Source organism: Mus caroli, chromosome 14, assembly GCF_900094665.2.
Source record: "Mus caroli chromosome 14, CAROLI_EIJ_v1.1, whole genome shotgun sequence".
Classification (NCBI taxonomy): domain Eukaryota; kingdom Metazoa; phylum Chordata; class Mammalia; order Rodentia; family Muridae; genus Mus; species Mus caroli.
In genome coordinates this window covers 112924714-112945936 of record NC_034583.1, presented here as the reverse complement: position 1 = coordinate 112945936, position 21223 = coordinate 112924714, and the positions used below count along the sequence as shown (strand labels likewise).

The 21223-nt window shown below is 36.6% G+C and overlaps 2 protein-coding genes across 7 annotated transcripts in view; one reads left to right on the top strand and one right to left on the bottom strand.

Moving 5' to 3' along the window:
* The window catches only part of Fgf14 (fibroblast growth factor 14), a 637724-nt gene that overhangs the window by 591337 nt on the left and 25164 nt on the right, over nt 1-21223 (top strand). The window lies entirely within an intron of this gene.
* On the bottom strand, nt 8600-9144 carry LOC110309084 (SS18-like protein 2). The gene has a single exon (XM_021181490.2). The coding sequence runs from the start codon at nt 9103-9105 to the stop codon at nt 8872-8874; it is 234 nt and encodes a 77-aa protein (XP_021037149.1). The 5' UTR covers nt 9106-9144; the 3' UTR covers nt 8600-8871.

The window sequence follows — 21223 nt, the reverse complement described above, 5'->3', positions numbered from 1 at the left end:
GCCTAGCAAACACAGAAGTGGATGCTCACAGTCAGCTATTGGATGGATCACAGGGCCCCCAATGGAGGAGCTAGAGAAAGTATCCAAGGAGCTATAGAGATCTGCAACCCTGTAGGTGCAACAACATTATGAACTAACTAGTACCCCAGAGCTCTTGACTCTAACTGCATATGTATCAAAAGATGGCCTAGTAGGCCATCACTGGAAAGAGAGGCCCATTGGACATGCAAACTTTATATGCCCCAGTATAGGGGAATGCTAGGGCCAAAAAGTGGGAATGGGTGGGTAGGGAAGTGGGGGGAGGGTATGGCGGACTTTTGGGATAGCATTTGAAATGTAATTTAGGAAAATACGTAATAATAATAAAAAAAACACTAAGGAATTTAAAAAACTTTTAAAAAAATTTAAAACAAATTTAACATTTAAATATGCAACAATTTTCAGAAGAAAAGAATGGGTTTTTAAAATGCTGTTAAATCCCATTGCTTTAGCACAATACATACTCAAAGTTCTTCTCAGTATCACCATTTTGTGGTCACCATTTTAACACCCATCCGTGACACAGAAGGGTTTTTCTGCTATCTGGACCACTGGGGGAAATATTGGGCTGAAGACCTTTATATTTCTCTGATTTTGTGACAAGCAATATATCCAAACCATCATCACAGGTACTGTCTACTTCACTATTCAGTCTAATCTGGAACCTACCAGAACCATTAAGACAGATATTCTATCAATACAGAAAGCAGAACTTTCATGTCAAAGAGAATAAGGGATAGTTTACTCTGAAGCCATCCATGAACATGGTCTTGGAACTGAGATTTAGGTCACCTCAAATTCCGTATTACAATCTGATAACAATTTCATGAATTTTATGTTAACAGGAAAGACAATCATAAATCATGATACTTTTCTAGCACCTTTTTGGAAATAAGGGATAGTTGCATTATGGTATTGTTGGGAAGACTCTGATATAAACCTTAGAAGCTGATGAGTCTTAGCTTTTGAGTTGTTGGAAGCTAGGTGTCTGTTTATATATTGCAAAGAATGTACTGAATAGTCATAAGGATGTTATGCAATACACACTCTTAGCCAATAAATGGCTTTTTAAATGGACAACTTATCCTAAGATAATTTTGGATCCTAACCTATAATAAATAATTCAGATATCCACAATCAGTCAGTCAGCCTTTCCCACTTACCAACACCATCCCATTAGGAGCTTCAGTTCATAATTCTTCTTTAGTTCATCTTAACATATTTCTACATACTTACAATTTGACTTTCCTTATGATGAAAAGAAGAAATGACAGTTGTTTGTCTGAAAGATGCCATGATATTTCTGTGATAGGATGGATAGCTTGAGGCTGTGGCTTGGTGTGTGTTTGATGCAGAACTAAAAGATATTACCTATGGCTATGTCAGAGCATGCTAGAGAATAACTTTATGACTAGCTTGACAACATAACTTAGGGCAAAAGAAAAAACAAGACCTGGCAGGAGGGATTGCTGACATGAGACTGATTTAGTAAAAGCAAAATGTGACAATTGCAGAGACCATTTAGTTCAGTGAGATCGGCTGTACTTCAGGTTTACAGTAGGTATTTAATAATGACCTGTTAAGAGGGGTGGTAGTTCAACTACTGGCTACTTCTGAACTTTTACACACAAATGCATGCGCGCCCCTGCGCGCACACACGCATACACACAAATGCAGAGAGATTATGACTTTGAAACTATATTTATATGCTATGCCTCCCTGCATTTTAACTAGAGGAACTCAAATAATAGTCCTTCTTAGGCCAACTGTTTCTGTTTTGCTGTTATTAATTTTTTTGGTTTTTAAATTTTATTCTGATTTTGTTTGTGTGTTTGTTTTTTTGTTTTTACCAGAGTTGTATAATCAGACAGAAGACCAGAATGGTCTGAACTATACTTATAGTTTCTATTTCCTAAGATTATCTTTCTAGGAGTATTTTGATGGATAACTGGAAGAAGAGAGAACAGGAAAATTATAGTGATGCTTGCCTTACTTGAACACAATGCCCCTAAAATTTTTTGTTTTGCTGTTCTAAATTTGTGAGCTTTTTGCTATATGCATATCAAAATCAGCATGAAAATGTATGTATTTTCCCACAAGAGTTAGAAGAGTTCAATGAAAAAAAATTATCCATGTGCAAATAAATTCTACTGATTCTGAATTTGAAGCATGCTATATTACTAAGTATGACTTAATGTGGGGATCTATGATTTAACTGTTTTGCTCATAAAACTCAGCCTTGTAAATGTTTACTAAGGCATGTCAAATGGTGTAATCATTTGAGTTTTGACCTCTCCAAGTTTGTTTAAATCCTCTTGCTGGGGAAAACCTCACAGTTTATCTATCATATGCACCACAGTGCCTGGCAGTCTTTTCTACACAGATCATTTGCTCATGTTGTTTTTTTTGTTTTTGTTTTTGTTTTATTTTTGTAGTTGTTGTTCAAAATGTCAATTGAAGTCAGCAGAATCCAAAAGCACTGGCTTGGGCTGGTTTATCCTCAGTTTTGACTACTTGGCAGTCCTCTCATTGACTTCCCTGAAGGTGTATATATATCCCCAGAGAAGGGAGCCTCTGACTGATTTCAAGGCTTGAAAATATGAACTGAATACCAACAGAAGAATGCCTACCTGTTGTGAATGAGGCACATGGGGAATTTTTTTCTGAAAGGTTGACCAGAAAACCTCGATAAACATTTGTCTGGGTCCAGCCTTTATGTAGCCAGTAGAATTTTAACATTTGCTATCAAGACTCAAAGGGTGTTCAACATTTTGATATTTCTCCCAACTTAACAAAATAGTTAACTCAATTTTTCAAAGCTATCATCAAAATTCTTGAATCTACAAGCCTGTGACAGTATTTATGTTCCTATGAAACATTTGGATTTGATAGATTTTTAACATTTCCTAAGACTTTAAAGAATATGGTAGTATGGAGAGGAGGAATTATAACCTTGAAATACAATGTGAGGTTAAATATAATCTTATCATTTGCTATTGATAGAGGTGAGATTTTTGAAGACATCTTTTAAGTCTTCTTCAATCAATTTTCATGCTCATATAAATTAAAATAATAATGCATAAAGTGTATTATTGGCTACCAATGACTTTGATTTTTTGTGTGTTTTTATTTTTTAAATAGTCTACATAAATGGTAGTCATAATTTTTCTTAAATAAATTTATAGGAATTAGGTTTATAATTACCATTACCACATTTATCTTAGAAGATAAAGAAAAATGAAGAGGGAACAATGAGAGAATAGATAGAATTAGAATGCCAAGATATTACATATTTAACTCTACAGCTACCCTATGAAACTTTTGCCTCAAGAGACATGATCCTTTAAAGGTACCTAGCAATAAAACAGAGTTTGCAGGTACTATATGCAAAGTCTACACATTATCATTGCAGACTTCTATATCTTCAGAGATAAAAAAAAAATGTATGCAGCAAATGACATCATTCAGAATACAGGCAGCTTTATTATAATGTACCTATAAATGCTTACATTAGGAAGCAAGAACATGTAGTTATGATGATTGATACATTATAGGAAGGTTCATGTATTGGTGACATTGGAGATAAAAATAATGAGATCATGTTTTTCATGAAGGGAAAGATGGTAATGAGAAAGCACTTGTGTTATGAAGTAGAAGTAAATTGAGAAGAATTTACAAAATAATAAATATTACCAGCTAAGTTACCTACAATAGATACTCAATAAATTCTGTCTGCTATTTAGATGAATAAGTGGAAGAATGAAGTGGCTGTTTAAGGCAATTTCAACATATCACATGCCATACATCCCAAAAGACATTTAAGTGATTTAGAGTCACTGGTGGCTTTTGGTCAAGGAACTATCATGCATAGTGTGCTAAGCATCTGAAACACTAAAAAGCCATTCTAAAACTCTATTTCATACTTATGTTCCATCCATTTTATTTAGCTCTCCTAGATAAAGTGCCAATCTGTGACTTTAGACATTGTCATGTAATTAGGCAACATCTGACAATAGGCATTGATAAAGAGAATATTAATTTATCAAATAAATGACAGTCTTAGACAAAGGACTTTTGATAAAAAGTGAAAGCCAAAAAAGAAGCAGAGGATGAAAAGGAATGTCTTAACTTTCATACTCAGGCACTAGTTCATATTTCACCCGTTTATTTCTGTCAACAATAGTTCCCTATGGCCCAATATGGTCTCAAAAGGTGGATTTTTCTTTTTAGGCATTGGTACTATATTTAAAGAAAAAATTAGAGACATCCCTAAGTTTTAGGCTGAAGGGTTTATATTGGATGAAGAGACACAAGAGTTCTCTGTTATCTTAGAAATCCTTTTTTCTTTAGTTTATTAAGCTAGTTAGCTACTGCTACATTTAATTTAGAGAAAAGAGAAAGCCACAAATAACCAAAAGCCTCTGAAACATCTATATGGGTCCCTTTATTTATCTAAATTCCATTTCCACCCCTGTAAAAAAAAATAGATGATAAATTCAGTGCTCTCATGTCCACAGTTATAACTTTTACCCAAGGGCAATTCTACAGCTAAATGGGCTAGGAATCCAAAGACTGGGGCAACAGAAGAGATTGTTGTTTTCTGTAGGCTTACATTTTCCAAAACCTACTTTGTTAAGGGTTCCTAAATGCTTTACCCTCTAATCTAGCCCACCGCCCACCAGAGGTAATAGAAAGGAAAGCTAATAAGGCAAAATGAGATGTGGACCTGTTTAGAAATAGTTCTTTGGGATGATTCCACTCTTTGTTGTCAGGATATCAGCAGTTCAGTTCACACGAATTGGCAGTAGTCATTCAATCCACTCACAAACACCATTCACAAATCAGCAATGGCAGTTCAATCTAGAAAAACAAACAAACAAACAAAAAACCATCAAGGCTTTGCCAATAGCCCTGAGTTCATAAAGCTGTTATGAAGCTGCCAAAATAACAGAAGTTCTTTGGTGCGTTTCTCTCTACTAAGTCATGACAAGCAATGACCAGCAAAGAATGGCAAGGTGAACCAGAGAGTAATTGGGTTATACTTATACCCTCTCCAAATATCACATGTCCTGTCAAGCATCCAGTCCAGCAAAATATCACATGCCCTTTCACCAGGCAGTTTCCAGAAAAACATGTCTGTTCTCAGTGAAACATCCTCTCACTCGTCTGCTTCCACCAAGTATCCACTCATAAGACAGTTCTCAGAAAAACAGCACATGAAACAATTGAGTCTCCAAAGAAACCACTAAAGAAACTTTAGTTTTCCCTCTTAATTTTACAAATATAAACACACTGACACACCTCATCCCAAATTAAACAGTTTTCCCACAGGTAAAATCATTAGAAAGACATATATAAAGCTGAAACAGTTTTGTCTTGACTTATATAAACCATTCCTCCAATCTAAGGATCCTCCCTTTAGGGTGTGGGTGTAGAGAGTAGGCTCAGCTATTAAGAACACTTACTTCTCTCTGAGAGGACTAAGGTTCAGTTCCCACTACTCAGCACACAATGATCCTTTTTCAGGGGATCAGCTGTCCTCTTATGGGTACTACTAGCACAGAGCACAGATGTTGCACATAGACAAACATGCCAACAAAACACTCATATGAATTTTTTAAATCTAAATAATTGTTTTGTGTTGTGTTGTTTTTTAATTACAGGGATCTGATACTGGGTTATCTGGCATGTAGAGGATCTATACAAATACTGAGTAGTAAGTTATGTTCAGAGAAAAGACATGCCCAATTCAGCCAGATGCAGTGAATGTGTGTCATTTCTGCTCACTAGTTGTGCTCACTAATAATTGTTTGGTTCCAGATCCTGAGAAAAAGGACTGAGGTACATATTATATATATCAAAGCAGACCTGGCTTCCAGGTCTCCCAGTATCCCTCAGTCCCTAAGGCACTGGCATCCCTTGCCCCCAACCCTAAACTTTCTTTCTTCTTTTTTAAAATATTATTTTATTAGATATTTTCTTTATTTACATTTCTTTTATTTATTTATTTATTAGGTATTTATTTCATTTACATTTCCAATGCTATCCCAAAAGTCCCCCACATACTCCCCCACTCACTCCCACTTCTTGGCCCTGGTGTTCCCCTGTACTGAGGCATATAAAGTTTGCAAGACCAAAGGGCCTCTCTTTCCACTGATGTCCGACTAGGCCATCTTCTGATACATATGCAGCTAGAGACACGAGCTCCGGGAGATACTGGTTAGTTCATATTGTTGTTCCACCTATATAGGGTTGCAGATCCCCCCAGCTCCTTGGGTACTTTCTCTAGCTCCTCCATTGGGGGCCCAGTGATCCATCCAATAGCTGATTGTGAGCATCCACTTCTGTGTTTTCTAGGCCCCAGCATAGTCTCACAAGAGACAGCTGTATCTGGGTCCTTTCAGCAAAATCTTGCTAGTGTATGCAAGTAGGGTTACAGACACATTCAGCTCCTTGGGTTCTTTCTCTAGCTCCTCCATTGGGGGCCCTGTGTTCCATCCTATAGATGAGTGTGAACATCCACTTCTGTATTTGCCAGGCACTGGCATAGCCTCATATGAGACAGCTATATCAGGGTCCCTTCAGCAAAATCTTGCTGGCATATGCAATCTGGGTTTGGTGACTGATTATGGGATGGATCCCCAGGTGGGGTAGTCTCTGGATAGTCCATCCTTTCATAATACTACTGGAAGATCCAGCAATACCTCTCCTGGGCATATACCCAGAAGATGTTCCAACTGGTAATAAGAACACATGCTCCACTATGTTCATAGCAGCCTTATTTATGATAGCCAGAAGCTGGAAAGAACCCAGATGTCCCTCAACAGAGGAATGGATACAGAAAATGTGGTACATTTACACAATGGAGTACAACCCTAAACTTTCTAGCCCAGGGCCTGTGCTGCCCTTTCCCCAGAGGCTCTTCCCCTATATAATCCAAACATATTCTCCCTCTCCCTACCCTTCCCCCTGCTGCTCCCCCCCCTCCTCTTTCTGTGCCCATGTACACTTTCTCTTTTTCTTCCCCCTCCCTCCTCTCTCCATGGTGACTTCACTAGTCTCAATTCTTGGGGTCTTGCTCCCCTGAGAGTAGCTTCCTAATAAACCTTCCTATAATATAATATCTGGTTTAAATTGGCTCATTTCACTGGCAAAGAAAAAAACCCTATTAATACTATTACCATTACTATTGCTCTTGAATTCATATTTGAAGTCTTCAGTACAATTCATGCCCCACGCTATTCTGTACATGCCTCTCCTTCTTAAAATTGAGACTCTCTATGGAAAAGTCATCACTTCCATATGGTCATATCAGGTCATGCTTCCGTGGATCATACGGTGGTGGACAGGGTGGTAAGATGCAGTCTTGCATCATACCTTTCCTGAAATTCTCTGAGTAAGACTGCTTGTATAACAAGTACCGAATTCAATTCTATACAGTTTGTCTCTGTTTATTCTTTTATGTATTTATTCATTTATAATCATTTTATTTGTTTACATTCAAATGTTTCCCCCATTCCTGGTCTCCCCTTCATAATCTCCCCACCCCTGCCCCCTCCCCTTTGTCTCTAAGAGGGTGGTCCTCCACCCATTCACTCATTCTCTCCTCACTCCTCTTTGTCTCTGTTTTGCTCTGCTCTGCTCTGAAAGGTGTAGCCAGAGATCAGGTCCTTGGTAGAAAAAGACCTTTTGCTGTGATTTCTTTATTCTTTTTTTATAACCCAAGAAGCAATCAAAAGATGTTGAGTCTTTAATGTCAGAGCCTTCCAAAGCAAGTGGAAACATCTCCGATTCAGTTATAATGTATAATTGTAGAAATATGTACCTCAGACCCCAACTCCAAAACTGCTCAGCAAATATTATCTGGCTTAGACATAGGTGCACACTGAGTTGTGGGAACCATTGTCATGACATAACTTTGTAGGACATTGTATCAGTTTATAAAATCCTACAGCTTAATTCACTTCACACAGAGAAATAGTGCTAGATCTAAGAAAGTCTTAACTTTTATATTCCTGCAATGGAATCCTCTGGTATTTTTAGTTTTTGTCCTTACAGGCACAGTGTGTTTGTGATATCTATTATCCATATGTTGTTGTTTTACCATGACTATGAGGACAGAAAAGTCCAATATGTTAAAATGCTTCTATGGCCCCTTCAGATCTCTGCTGAAGGACAATGTATACATTCTAACCTGGAGTGGTGGTTTTGAAAGGGTGTTTTCTTAGCTGAGCTGCCTCCGCATTGTCTTAAGAACTCATGCTTCAGTTCCATTTATGGGTTTCTGATGCCTACTGTAGTTTAAGATCTGTCATTCTGAGTTATCCATTTCTTTGTCTATCTCATAGCAACTCTTTAATGCTTAATGTTAGTCCCCAATCTCATTACAAAACTGAGATTTTATACAATAATATACTCTGACCGATATAAGTGTTCATGCAGATATTAAAAATACAACTGAACCTGTTTGATTTTTAAAGGCGGTTGACTTTTTTTTTTTTTTTTTTTTTTTTTTTTTTTTTTTGTGTGAAGATGTAATTAGTTGATGTGGGACACTGAGGACGGGCGTGTATCATTTATTATTACATGTCATCAGATAATTAATCACTATTGTTGACAATGACACTGCTGTCATACACCTCAGGTCCTCGCAGTTCTACCGTTGGATCTGTTTTATTAATAAAATATTTATAGTCAGAATACAGTAGAGTTGGTAGCGAGTTTCTTCACAGTCTAAAATGAATGGGACTTTTTGCCCATGTTCTGAGCAGCTCTCTGGTTCCCAGGAGATGGGTTCCAATCAGTCACTCCTCATTACAGCCTTCTGGAAAACTACTCCACTGCCTTTGTGAGACTGCTTGTGTTGGCGTCTGCGATGGTAGCTAAATAAATGAGATTTCTATGTAACACATGCTGATACTGGACGCACTCGTTCGCTCGGCCCTTGTTCTGATACTCCACGATACAACGGATCAGCTGGTCATTCTCCTCCAGGAGCCGCTGGATAGTCTCTTGATTGACCTTGGCCTTGCCGCGTAGCCAGTCAGGAGCGAAGATGACAGACATGCTGCAAAAAAAAAAAAAAAAAAAAGCTTGGAATCCCGAGCTGGGAGCCCCCGGCGGTTGACTTTTTAATTGCCTAATGTCAGTGACTCCATGGGTAGCTATAACATAAGCAGTCATGTTAGAAGTTTCATCTGAAGGTTCTAGATGGGATCCAAGTGTAAAATCGTAATGATTAACATGGGGGAAAGACAGCTTCTTTTTATGTGCTGTTCTTAAAGGTACAACCAGGCTATCTAATTTTCTAGTCTCTTGGTAACCTTAACATGACATTAATAAGCTTAATGGGTCCTTAAATTTCATAATTTAGGTTTGGGGGGGGCTGAGTACAATAATCTGTACCTCTTAATTTTTCACACTTTAAAATATTTTTATTAAAACTCGAAATGTGGGTCTTGTATTTGGTTGTTGAAAATCAGTATTTTTTTTTTTTTTACTCAAAGGCATAGTAAGTGACATTTCTTCCCCCAACAGACTCCACACAGCCATTTCAGGATTGAATTCTGTTGTTATTTATTAAAGGTGGGAAATTGCTGTGGAGAGGTTCACACCTGAATATTTTCCTACTTCCAAATAACTTGGCTGATCTGATAGGACCACCTCTCTTTTAGCATCTTCTCTCTGGGCTCGTTTTAATTGGCTGTGGATCTCTGCATCTATTTCCATCGGCTATTGGATGGAGCATCTCAAAGGACAGTTATACTAAGATCTGTAAGAATAACAGAGTATCAATAGTGTCAGGAATTTGGTTTTTCCCATGGGATAGGTCTCAATTTGGCCAGCCATTGGTGATGGCCATATCCTCCATGTCTGCTCCATCTTTGGTCCTGCATTTCTTGTAGTCAGGACACATTTCGTGTCAAGTTCTCACAAACAAATGATTTTCTTTTATATCTGTTCCTTCAAACCGAGGAAACTACTACACATAAAATAAGCTTATATTAACATGCAAAATTAAAAGGTTTACATTAGTATAATTCTTTAATTAATCTAACTTGGTTTTTGACATGCTTCCAAGTTCATGCAGAGAGATTGCCTTTAAGAGACTCTCTTATACAGAGAAGCATCCCAAAGTAGGATGGGAAGGGAAAAGGGGAGTAGTCTCTCTTTTAAGGAAGGAGATATTATCTAAGATGCTTCTCAACAGACGTTTTCATTCATTTTAATGGTCAAAACACATCACCACATTTTGCTAGCTACTGGAGTATGTTCTATGATGAGTGTGAACTTAATGTTTAAACCAAGTCCTGATGGCTTCCAGGGTTAGGGCACATGGGCCACTAATGAAAATGTGGTTCTACTAGTAAGGAAGAAGGGCTTATTATAAAATTGAGGCAACACCAAAGCTGGCATATATATATATATATATATATATATATATATATATATATATATAATGATAAATATGTGATATATATATTTGACATATATTTATATATAAATATATAATATATATGAAATATGATAAATATAATGTATGTATATTATACATGTACATATAAATGTAATGTATGTATAATTATATGTAAATATATCAAATATACATATACACACACATATATATACATGTATATATATATAGTGTTACTACCTTCATTTATATCAAACCTAGTTTGATATTTGGTGGGGGTGGTGGATAGCAGGGGTCTTCTCTCTTACTGGTTCTTCTTGAGGTAGCAGAGGAGAAAGAACATCAGTGGAGGGTAAGACTTTGTCTTACAAGATTCTGGGGTTAGACTTTGTCTTACAAGATATTTAGAGTTGCTGTATAATAAAAAGTTTACTTATCTAAGTCTAAGTCACTTGTAACTGTAGCTGACCTGACTTCTGTGTTCCTCTTTGATCAGAAACTGCACTTAGCCCTTCTTTCTAAAAATAGCAAAGGATTAAGTAAACAGCATTTGTAGTATCTCAGCAGGAACTGTGCAGCTCTAACTTTCAACCTGCTAGTTGGAAGTCGCAGGAAGAAAAGAGGACAGTCAGAAAAGTGACTATAGAGTTTATGACTATGTTGTAAAAAGTCTCCTATGAAAGCTATCTAAAGGGAAAAGCAGAATGATCCTATGTGGGGAAAAGGAAAAAAGCCTAGTAAGGGAAAAATTCTTCTGAAGGAAAAAATTCTAGGCAGGGGAAAAGAAAAAAAAATTCTTCTTTCTTCTCTTTGCCTTCAGTACGTATATATCTTTCAGAATACATGATCACGTATTACAAAGTTCATCACAAGTTTACACAAATTCAAATCATAAATTGAAATAGAAGTTTACAACAGAGAATGTTTACATGAATTAGGAATAATTATCTGGCTAAACATCCATCACTTGTCTGAGCGCCACAGGTTCACTGAAGGTTTAAAACCATAAGTTATTAGTGAAATTTTGTATAGAGAAACCCAGTCAATATTTTATCTTCTGTCCTAGCACCTATAGTAAATCGTTAGTTCCCTTTTTATGACCTTTAGTTAATTGTTTATAATCTCTTGGAATGTGCTCTGAATAGAAGAAAGTCTGGTTACTATCTAAGAGAAATTAACTGGTGACACTTGGTAGACTGGCAGAGTTCTCATTGCAGTTTTGACTATCAGAAAGAACCTCATAGCAGTCCCACTATAAAAGAGCTTAATCACAGATATAATTTTAGGAAGTCTTATAGTATCATCATTAAGACTTACAAAGTCATCTATTTGTCTATATAGCATCACTACAACATAGTACATCTTCATAGATCTGTAGAGATCTGTTCCTAAGGGGTGTGCTATTACTTAGTGATTGTTATGTATTTTTAATAAGAACAGGAAAAGCATATTAATAACAGGAATCTTTCCTAAAATGAGTCCCTTACAGCCTTGCTTAATAAGGGCGATCCTGACTCTGATTATATAATAATCTGAAGCAGGCCATTTCAAGAAGATCACCTGCTAGGTTGTCCCATTATGGCTCCTGACAATATTTTTCACATATGAACTTATACTGAATATTTTTAAGCCTTGTATCAATTTATTTGTTGGACAGTTTCAGACGTTTATATAATATAGTTATTTCATCCTTTGGCATTATTTCTCTCCCTGTATTCTGCCAGAACTCTTTCTCTCTACTTTGTGTCTTCCACATGGTCCACAGAGTTTAATTAGAGATTTTTGACTAAATTTCATTTCATTTTCACTTCCATATTCAATAGTGCATGAGAATGCTGGAGAGATAAAAATCATATATGTTTTTAAATGTTGTTTCTACTTAACTGAAAATAAATGGTTCAGATTTTCTGGTAATAGTTAATACCTTTAATTATACATTTCATTGGAATTGTGGCTCTACATATTCACTGATAGAAATTAAAAGGGATTTATTATCAATTTAATTGTCAAGTGGATAATTGAAATAATAAAATATGTAGAGAAAGCTATTGCATTGTCTGCGCTATAACTGGATTATCTTAATGAGTCAATATGAACACTGTCACCACTGCAGATGAAATTGTAAAATATCTCTAGAATCTTTTCTTAATTCTACAATATTCCCAGGACAATCTGGCCTCAGTTGGAATAATTTCATTTTATTCTCAGAGATTGTCATGTATACCATGTATAAGTATTATTTCCATGTGTAAGTATTTTATTTTTAAAGTGAGAGACTTCTCTGTGTGTTATGTGTAGCTAGCACCAGTCTAGAACAGCAACAAGATCAGCAACGTTTTTTATGGAAGGGACTAAGCTGAATGTATGTTAAATTTATGGGTTCAGCTCCAGTTGTTACTACTTAAGCATGGAGGTAACCAAAAAAATCCAAAACAAACAACAAAACAAAACAAACAAACAAACAACAAAAAACACAATCCAAGAACTTATATAAATTACTGGGCTTGGCTATTTGCTAATAAAATTTCATTTGCATGTGTAAAAGATAAGCTGCATTTGGTCTAAGAGCTGGGGTCTGCTTTTCTCTTATCTAAAATTTATGCTTTTGCTCCCCAAGCCTAGACTTTCAAATACAGTTCTTGACTTTCTTTGCTTCATGCATAGCCACAGAGACTTCCCACTGTGAAGTTCATTAAGAAGTTAGTCAGGGAACTTATGCAGAGTTTGAAATATCTCTAGACCCCAAACTTCCTCACTTTGACTCATATTGTCATTTTAAAAATGTGTTTGGAATAAGTAGACTTTTCAATTAACCTTAAGTTTACAGGCAAACTGAGCAGGAATTAGAGTTGTCATGTAACTCTTTGTGACTACCCCACCCCATCCACTCTACCAGTTTGTCCTATTATCAATATCTCACACTAGTGGAATACAAAGACTACTGCTACTCAGTCAATATTGCCATATTAATAGTAACTGAAGTCCACAGTTTTCAGTAGAGTTTAGTTATGCTGTTGAGTATTATATGAATTTGGTTCAGAGCATAGTGATATATAGAGCATGTTTTGAGTCCTAGAACTAAAACTCCCCTGTGTTCTACCTCTCTATTCTCAGTCACAATCTCATATCTACACACAAATTGAAAAGAACTGGTCATTTCAGCTTTCCCCCTACTCAAAACATCTATGATTGGAATCATGGGCCTTTTCATATCATTTCTTTTTACTTTGTAATATTCATTTCACTTTTCACATGTTCTAGTGGCTTCATGGTTCCTTTTCATTACTGAGTAATAGCCCACTTCTGACTCGTCTTTGTTCCATATTTACCTGTTAAGGTGATCTCCTTAAGTACTAGCAGTTGCTTCCATCCCTTGCTGGCTCTCCATATTCCATCTTCAGCTGATTGCACAAACCCAAGTTTCCATTAGGTTGTTCTAAGGCCCAAGGTTCACATTACATCACATCATCTCTTCCTTCTATACAGAAAGCTGTAGCCTTCTCTCTTTTTCTGTCTGACTCCTGCTCACCCTCTAAGATACACCTAAATACCATGACGTTTAAAAATCTTCCCCATCTTAGACAAAATTGGATTTCTTGTTTCTGTCTAGACATGTGCTGTATAGTTCTGACACAAGATTCTCCCTTATTAAAGTGATAACAAAGCTCTTAGATGCCTAGAATGATAGCTACTTACCTACCCTCTTCCAGCAACTAGAAGACAACACAGTAGACATAAATATTTGTTAAATGAAGCAATGGGTTTGGTACCCTGAAGAAATAGGAACAAATAGTTCTTCTTTCACTTTCTGATCTTAATAAACGACTCAAAGTTAGTTCTACTTTGAAACTACACTTTAAAAAGTTGAAAATACAATGTTTATGGATTATATGTCATAGGTGATCAACGAACTGTTTTGATTACTGATTGAGAATTTTCTTTTTAAAAAGTGTCATAAAAATTTACAGAACCATTCTCCTCAATTTCCAGCATTTAAAATTCCAATGTCATTGTTTTGCAGCTAATAATGTTAATCCGTCTGTAGTTTTTCTTCATTAAGAAGTGCACTGATTTTTAAAACTAATCCAGAATTGTAATCTAACCCATCATAAAACATGTGAAGAAAAAAATTTGCATGCTGAACTGTGTGAAAATACTTCACAAATATTTGAGTTAATATTTTCTAAAAGGATAGGACACAGCAGGTAATTTTGTGCTATGTGCTTCAGCTTTATTTTGCCCACAAATTCAAGGACTGAGCATTTGACCTTTCAGAAACAGTGGTGAGCACATCCCAAATGCCATCCATTCCCACAAGCAAGGACCCTGTGCACTGTCCCACCGCACTTCCCTACTGCTGCAGCAGCATGCACTGACTGAGCTCTTCAGTGCACCATTTCTCCTTGTTCCCACTCATGACGTATGTCTGTCTCACACAAAACACTATTTCCTGCCTAGTATTGCACAAACTATGCCCAAATCCTTGTATCCAGTCTGGCTCTCCTGTGTTCTTCATGACTAACAAGACATAGCTTTCCAAACTTGCAGTTGATTTTTTTAAATGTGCCTCTCCTAAAGCTTTTAACATCTCTTTCTCATTACTAGGGAAAGTCCCAATACCTTTAAAGATAACTGCCTTGTTTAGTTATGCTTAGGACCCAAATCCAAGCTTTAGAATCCCTAGCTTCATGCTTTTGTTTTCTGTTTTCATTGTTCATGTTTTGTATTTCAAATGTTTTCTCTCTGTCTCAATATAAGCACAAGCTGCTACCTTTGTGAGCAATATTCTTCATCCTACTCTTAATCTAGTTAAAACACACTGGTGTTTCAAGTTCCTTTACAGAATTTAATTTTTTTGGTTTTTATTTATCAAGTGATGCTGGCTTGAATTTAAGTGATCTCATTGAAATCATTCAATTTTACAAAGACCTATAACAAGAAGATTCTTAGTATATGCATTTGATCCACTCCCCCCCCCCTTATTCTGTGTTCTCTAAGAGAAGATAGACTACATCAGTTTATGCTCACTGAAGTATCTTCAGGTCAAAGGCAGCAAGTGGTACATGCTAGAAATTTGATAAACACTAATTGGATAAATGAATGCATAGATTAAATGGAAACCTATCTCTACCTGTCCACTTAATTCAGATTTTCAGGTTTATTATCTATTATATGGGGCTAAAAAGAATGGTAAAGTTTTGGGGGGAAGTCTATTTTAATTAACTTTTGTTTCTTACAGTCTCACATTGTCACTCACAATTTGGAAAATAAGAAAATATAAGTCCCCATCCTTTTAACATATCACACTGTGCCATGCTGAACTAAAGGGAATTGAATCTGCAGCAATGCAAGCCTGAAGGCTTCACTTATTGAGTGGATTGCTTTAACCAAGGATTTGACATTCCTGCCCTTGAGAGCTGTCTCCTCAGGGCGTGCTGGCTCCCTACTCTCCTGATTTCACTCCAGTATTTGATGTTTGCTCTTTTGTATTAACCTTTGAAATGATCAAACAAGTTGTTGCTAGAGTATGGAGGATTATGGCCAAGGTATACCTGCTTAATAAAGCAAAGTGAAGGGGAAAATTACCCGCCACATTTCGTTTCTGCAGTACATGGACTTCATCTGTTTTCCACACCCTCATATTGGTTCTTCTCATGAGAGAGTTAAACCTCTAGTTTTTAATCAGATGTTTTATTTGACAGCAAACAAAATTAAATCCCTTTTATTTTCTTTATGAATCTATTGCTATCATTAGAAATATGTATTTACTTAATAGTTCAATAAGGAATGATATCTTAATTAGGATTTTACTGCTGTGAACAGACATCATGACCAAGGGGACAACATTTAATTAGGGCTGGCTTACAGGCTCAAAGGTTCAGTCCATTATCATCAAGACGAGAACATGGCAGCATCCAGGCAGGCATGGTACAGGAGTTGCTGAGAGTTCTACATCTTCATTGGAAGGCTGCTAACAGAATACTGCCTTCTAGGCAGCTAGGAAGAGGGTCTTAAAGACCATGCCCATAGTGACACACCTACTCCAACAAGGCCACACCTACTTCAACAAGACCACATCTTCTGTTTTTTGTTTGGTTTTGGTTTTGTTGTGGTGGATTTTTAAAATTTATTTATTTTATGTATGTGAGTATACTGTTGCTCTCTTCATACACTCTAGAAGAGGGCATCAGATCCCATTACAGATGGTTGTGAGCCACCATATAACTGCTGGGAATTGAACTCAGGACCTCTGAGAGAACAGTCAGTGCTCTTAACTGCTGAGCCATCTCTCTAGCCCAAGACCGCATCCTCTAATAGTGCCACTTCCTGGGCCAAGAATATACAAACCATCACAGATGGAGAAATAAATAACTGTTAAGAGGTTTGCTGCTATTGTACATGATCCAAGTTTAGTTCCCAGCACCCACACTGAGCTGCTCAAACCTTTCTGTAACACCAGTTCTAGGAGCTCTGTCACCAATTTCTGAGCTCTGTGGGCAACTACACACAGCTGCATACATTAAGACACATTCTCATAAACAAAACAAAAGAAATCTTTAAATAGTAGAATAATGCATGTGCAATTTCACATGGCTAAGAATAGAAAAGTCTTCAGGGTTGCCCTCTAAGGCATGCCATCAGTGCTTTGCTTCTTACACCATCTTAACAGGTTCCTGGATTGGAATAAAATGAGTGTGAATGGTCTTTAAGAATCTAAAACTTGAATAGAAATTATTACTACTATTGAATGAATATTGAATTTTAGAAGTATTGTAGAGTTTATCTACCATTTCCTTCTTACATAAAAATTTACATTTTAAAACAAGTATTTTTATCCATTTACTTGTTTGATTTATTTATTATTTCTACTTATAATCCACAACACATTCTAAACACATCAAAGTCTTATGGAGAAGTTTAAAGTAAGATTTAGACAAAGGAAGCTAGAAAAGAGGCAGTCTATAAATGCACACAGAAACAAATGTTAGGGAACTACATAGAGAGAAATGGGACAAAAATATTCCAGGAGGAAAGTAGAGGGAAAGTTGGATGAAAGCAGTCCACATTTATTCAAAGAATCTGACAGTCAAAGTCATGGAACTGTGATCCCCAACCTCTTTCCCCAAAATATTCCATTTTGAAATTTTCAAAGTGTGTCATTTTATGTTCAGTTACTCATGTGATGAACCAGCTTGCCTCCAGCTTAGGCTTGAAAGCCATCTTATAATAAAGACAAACTAGATTCATTCCTGTTTGTTATTAAACCTCTTTTTCTCAAGGATTGATCCATGCCCCGCCTATAATCATAACTAGAAATGGTTCTGTACTGCCTGTTCCAGGAAACATCAACCAGGCCTTTGTTTTAAAAGATTATTATTACCACCTGTTGCTTTGACTACCTTATGACCACCTTGCAATCATCTCTATTTCACAAGAGTTTATTTTGACCAACCTGTTATGTTTTGCTTCTGCAGCCTGAATTATTTGCATGCCAAATTCCTCATTTGGAAGCTCCCTATCCATGAACTACAAAAACCTTATCTTGCTCGTGTCCAATGCTGAGGTCTTGAACCCTGTCTTAGGGGGAAGCAGCCTGTGTACAGGAATTAAAAAAAAAGTTTACTTTAATTAATTACTTCCTTTAATTAATTTGGCTAAGATCATTGGGTCAGTGGTCTTTCTCCTCAAATCTTTGGGATTACCAACAGTCAATTGACAGGGACAGACAAATAGGTAAAGAGAATATTGAGTTAGATATAGTTCAAACATTAAATTCAGCACTTCAGAGGCACACTCCAGGTGCTGAGTCATCACTACAGCTCTGATATTGTCATTGTATATACTAGAAAAGGACATATATGAGCAGATTTGGTAAATGGGAGGAGAAATGTATTTTGATAGCTAATACATTTTATGGTTACTGTTTGCAAGGGTCTTATGAAGCCCAGATTGGCTTTGAACTATGCAACTGAGAATGATCTTGAATTCTTAGCCTTCCTGCCTCCACATTCCAAGCACTGGAATTATAACAGACCCACTATTTTCTTCTTACTGTACATTACAATATTTGAAAGAGTATATCCTTTTTGTTTATATTATTCATCTTTTTGGTTTTTTGTTTATTTAGAGACATGTTTTAGTTGTCAGTATGCCATGTACCATTATATTTCCCATCTATATTTCTCCAAACATAGGTGTAGTGATCAGCAATACAACATATGTGCTTTCTGTTATGTTGAATGCGTATTTTAATTTAATTCATAATTACTTAATAAGAGTGTATAACACCGAACCACTAAAATGAGATTCAGGCAACATGTACATTGCTTTTACATGTATAGTCAAGTGGGACCAAGTAAGGTTTCTGCACATACTGGCAGGGTCATGATGTTATGACTTGGGTTAGATTGGATTTCAGTGGGCCCTTTAGCCACTCCATCTGTCTTCTCATTCCAGCCAAGCTCTCTGGAATCTTCTCAGGGCAATGAGACTTGGGCAATGAGAAACAGTTGAGGCTAATTTTACAAAAATAATTAGGTATAATTATTTTTATATTTATTTTTAATTCTTTTATATTTATTTATTCTTCAATACATCCAGATGCAGCTTCCTCTCCCTCAACTCTTCCCAGTCTTTCTCCTACCTCCCCATTCTCCAAGATTCACTGGTGCTACATCAGGCCTCACAAGAATATTAGCCAAATTCAGAATAACAAGAGGCAGTCCCACTGCCCCCCAGCTAGCATGCAATATCTATTCTACTTCTTCCCAGAGACATTCATGTGTCCCTCCTTAGATCCCTCTTTGTTATTTAGCTGGGTCTATTATTATCCTTTAGTTAAAAGCTAATATCCACTTGTGAGTACATATCATGTTTGTCTTTCTGGGTTAGGGTTGTCTCCCTCAGTATGATTTTTTTTTCTAGTTCCATTAATTTGCCTGCTAATTTTATGATGTCATTTTTTTAACAGCTGGGTAATACTCTATTGTGTAAATGTACCTTGTTTCCTTTATCTGCGTCTCAGTTGAGGGGCAGCTAAGTTATTTCCAGTTTCTGGAAATTACAAAAAAAAAAAAGGCAGCTATGAACATAGTCGAGAAAAATTCCTTGTGATAGGATGGAGCATCTTCTGGGCATATGACCAAAAGTGGTATAGCTGGGTCTTGAGGTACATTGGTTTCCAATTTTCTGAGGAACTACCATATTGTTTTCCATAGTGGCTGACCAAATTTCCACTCACACCAGCAATGGAGGAGTGTTCCCTTACTCCACATCTTTGCCAGGATGAGCTCTCACCTGTGTTATTGATCTTTAACTATCTTGATGTATGTAAGATGAAATCTCAAGCTAGGCCATGATGGCACAAGCTTTAAATTCCAGCATTTGGGAAGCAGAGGCAGGTAATTTCTCTGAGTTCAAGACCAGCTTTAAGGAGAGCCAGGACAGCCAAGGCTACNCAGAGAAACCCTGTTTCAAAAAACAAAACAACAACAACAACAAAAAAGATGAAATATCAAAGTAGCTTTGATTTGCATTTCCCTGATGGCTAAAGTTTTTTTTTTTTCCATTAGTGAAATTTTGGTGAATATGAAGTATTTCTCTCTGTCTCTTTTGCTTAATTTTGTTTTGAAGTTTGTTGTTTTTTTTTTATTTCAGATATTGAAATGTCTATACCGCTTTCTTCTTAAGTTCATTTGCTTAGAAAATTTTCCCAACTCTTTATTCTGAGTTAATGTCTCTATCTTTGACATTGAGGTATGTTTTTGTATGCTGAAGGAGGATAGATCTTGATGTTTTCATAGGGTTCTAGTTTTTCCTGGATAGTTTGTGTCAGGAAAATTTTAGACTTAAGTTTTCTTTCACAAATATATCTATTTATTCTATTATATTTTCAATGCTTGAGATTCTGTCCTCAACTTCTTTTGTTGGTGATGCTGTGTCTGTAGACCATGTTCACTTAGATTTTCAACTCCAGATTTCACTCATTTTGTGTTTTCTTTTTTTTTTTTTTTTTTTTTTTTTTTTTTTTTTTTGCTTCTATTTCCATTTTCAGGTCTTAAATAGTTATTCATTTCCTTCTGCTGTATTTTCCTCACTTTAAAGGAATTATCCACAGTCCCTCTGAGTACTTCTATCATCTTCATAAAATTGGTTTTAACTGTGTTTCATCTGTACTGGTCTATTCTAGGCTTACTGTAGTAGGATAACTGAGTTCTGGTGGTGGCATATTACTTGGGCTGTTGTTGATTTTGTTCTTACACTGACATCAAGGCATATGGCTTTGGTACGATTATTAGTCTAGGTGCTGATTTCTGAGTTTGTCTTTGTTGGATGGTTACTTTGCTCCTTGGTTTCTCTCTGGTCTTTTGCCTGTGGCTGAGCAGTACATCTCCACTGGAGTTTGTGGCAGAACTTCTGATGGCCAAAGTGGCCTCTTGTTGAGAAGGGATCCATGCCCAAGTTGGTGGTTGGGATGTGGTAATGTGGAGAAATGAGGAGATTGGTGGGGGTTGGGGCAAGAGAGAATAAAAGAAGTCACCAAGTGGGCGGTGGCCTATCTGGAGTTGTGCTGGCTGTGGTAAAGCAGTGAGTCTCACCAGAGTTGGGGACTAGGATATGGTAATGAGGAAGGAAGGGATAGTTGGAGGTAGGATGAGCAGGAACTGAGACAGTGGGGACAATCCACAACTAGGCAGCCTACCTGGAGTTCTGGCATCCAGGGTGACCTCTCAAAATAAGTATTTGAATGAAAAAGGTGAGAATAAATAT

What these genes read in the sequence shown, in the direction of transcription:
- LOC110309084 (XM_021181490.2), bottom strand. Translation starts at nt 9,105, where the DNA reads ATGTCTGTCATCTTCGCTCCTGACTGGCTACGCGGCAAGGCCAAGGTC.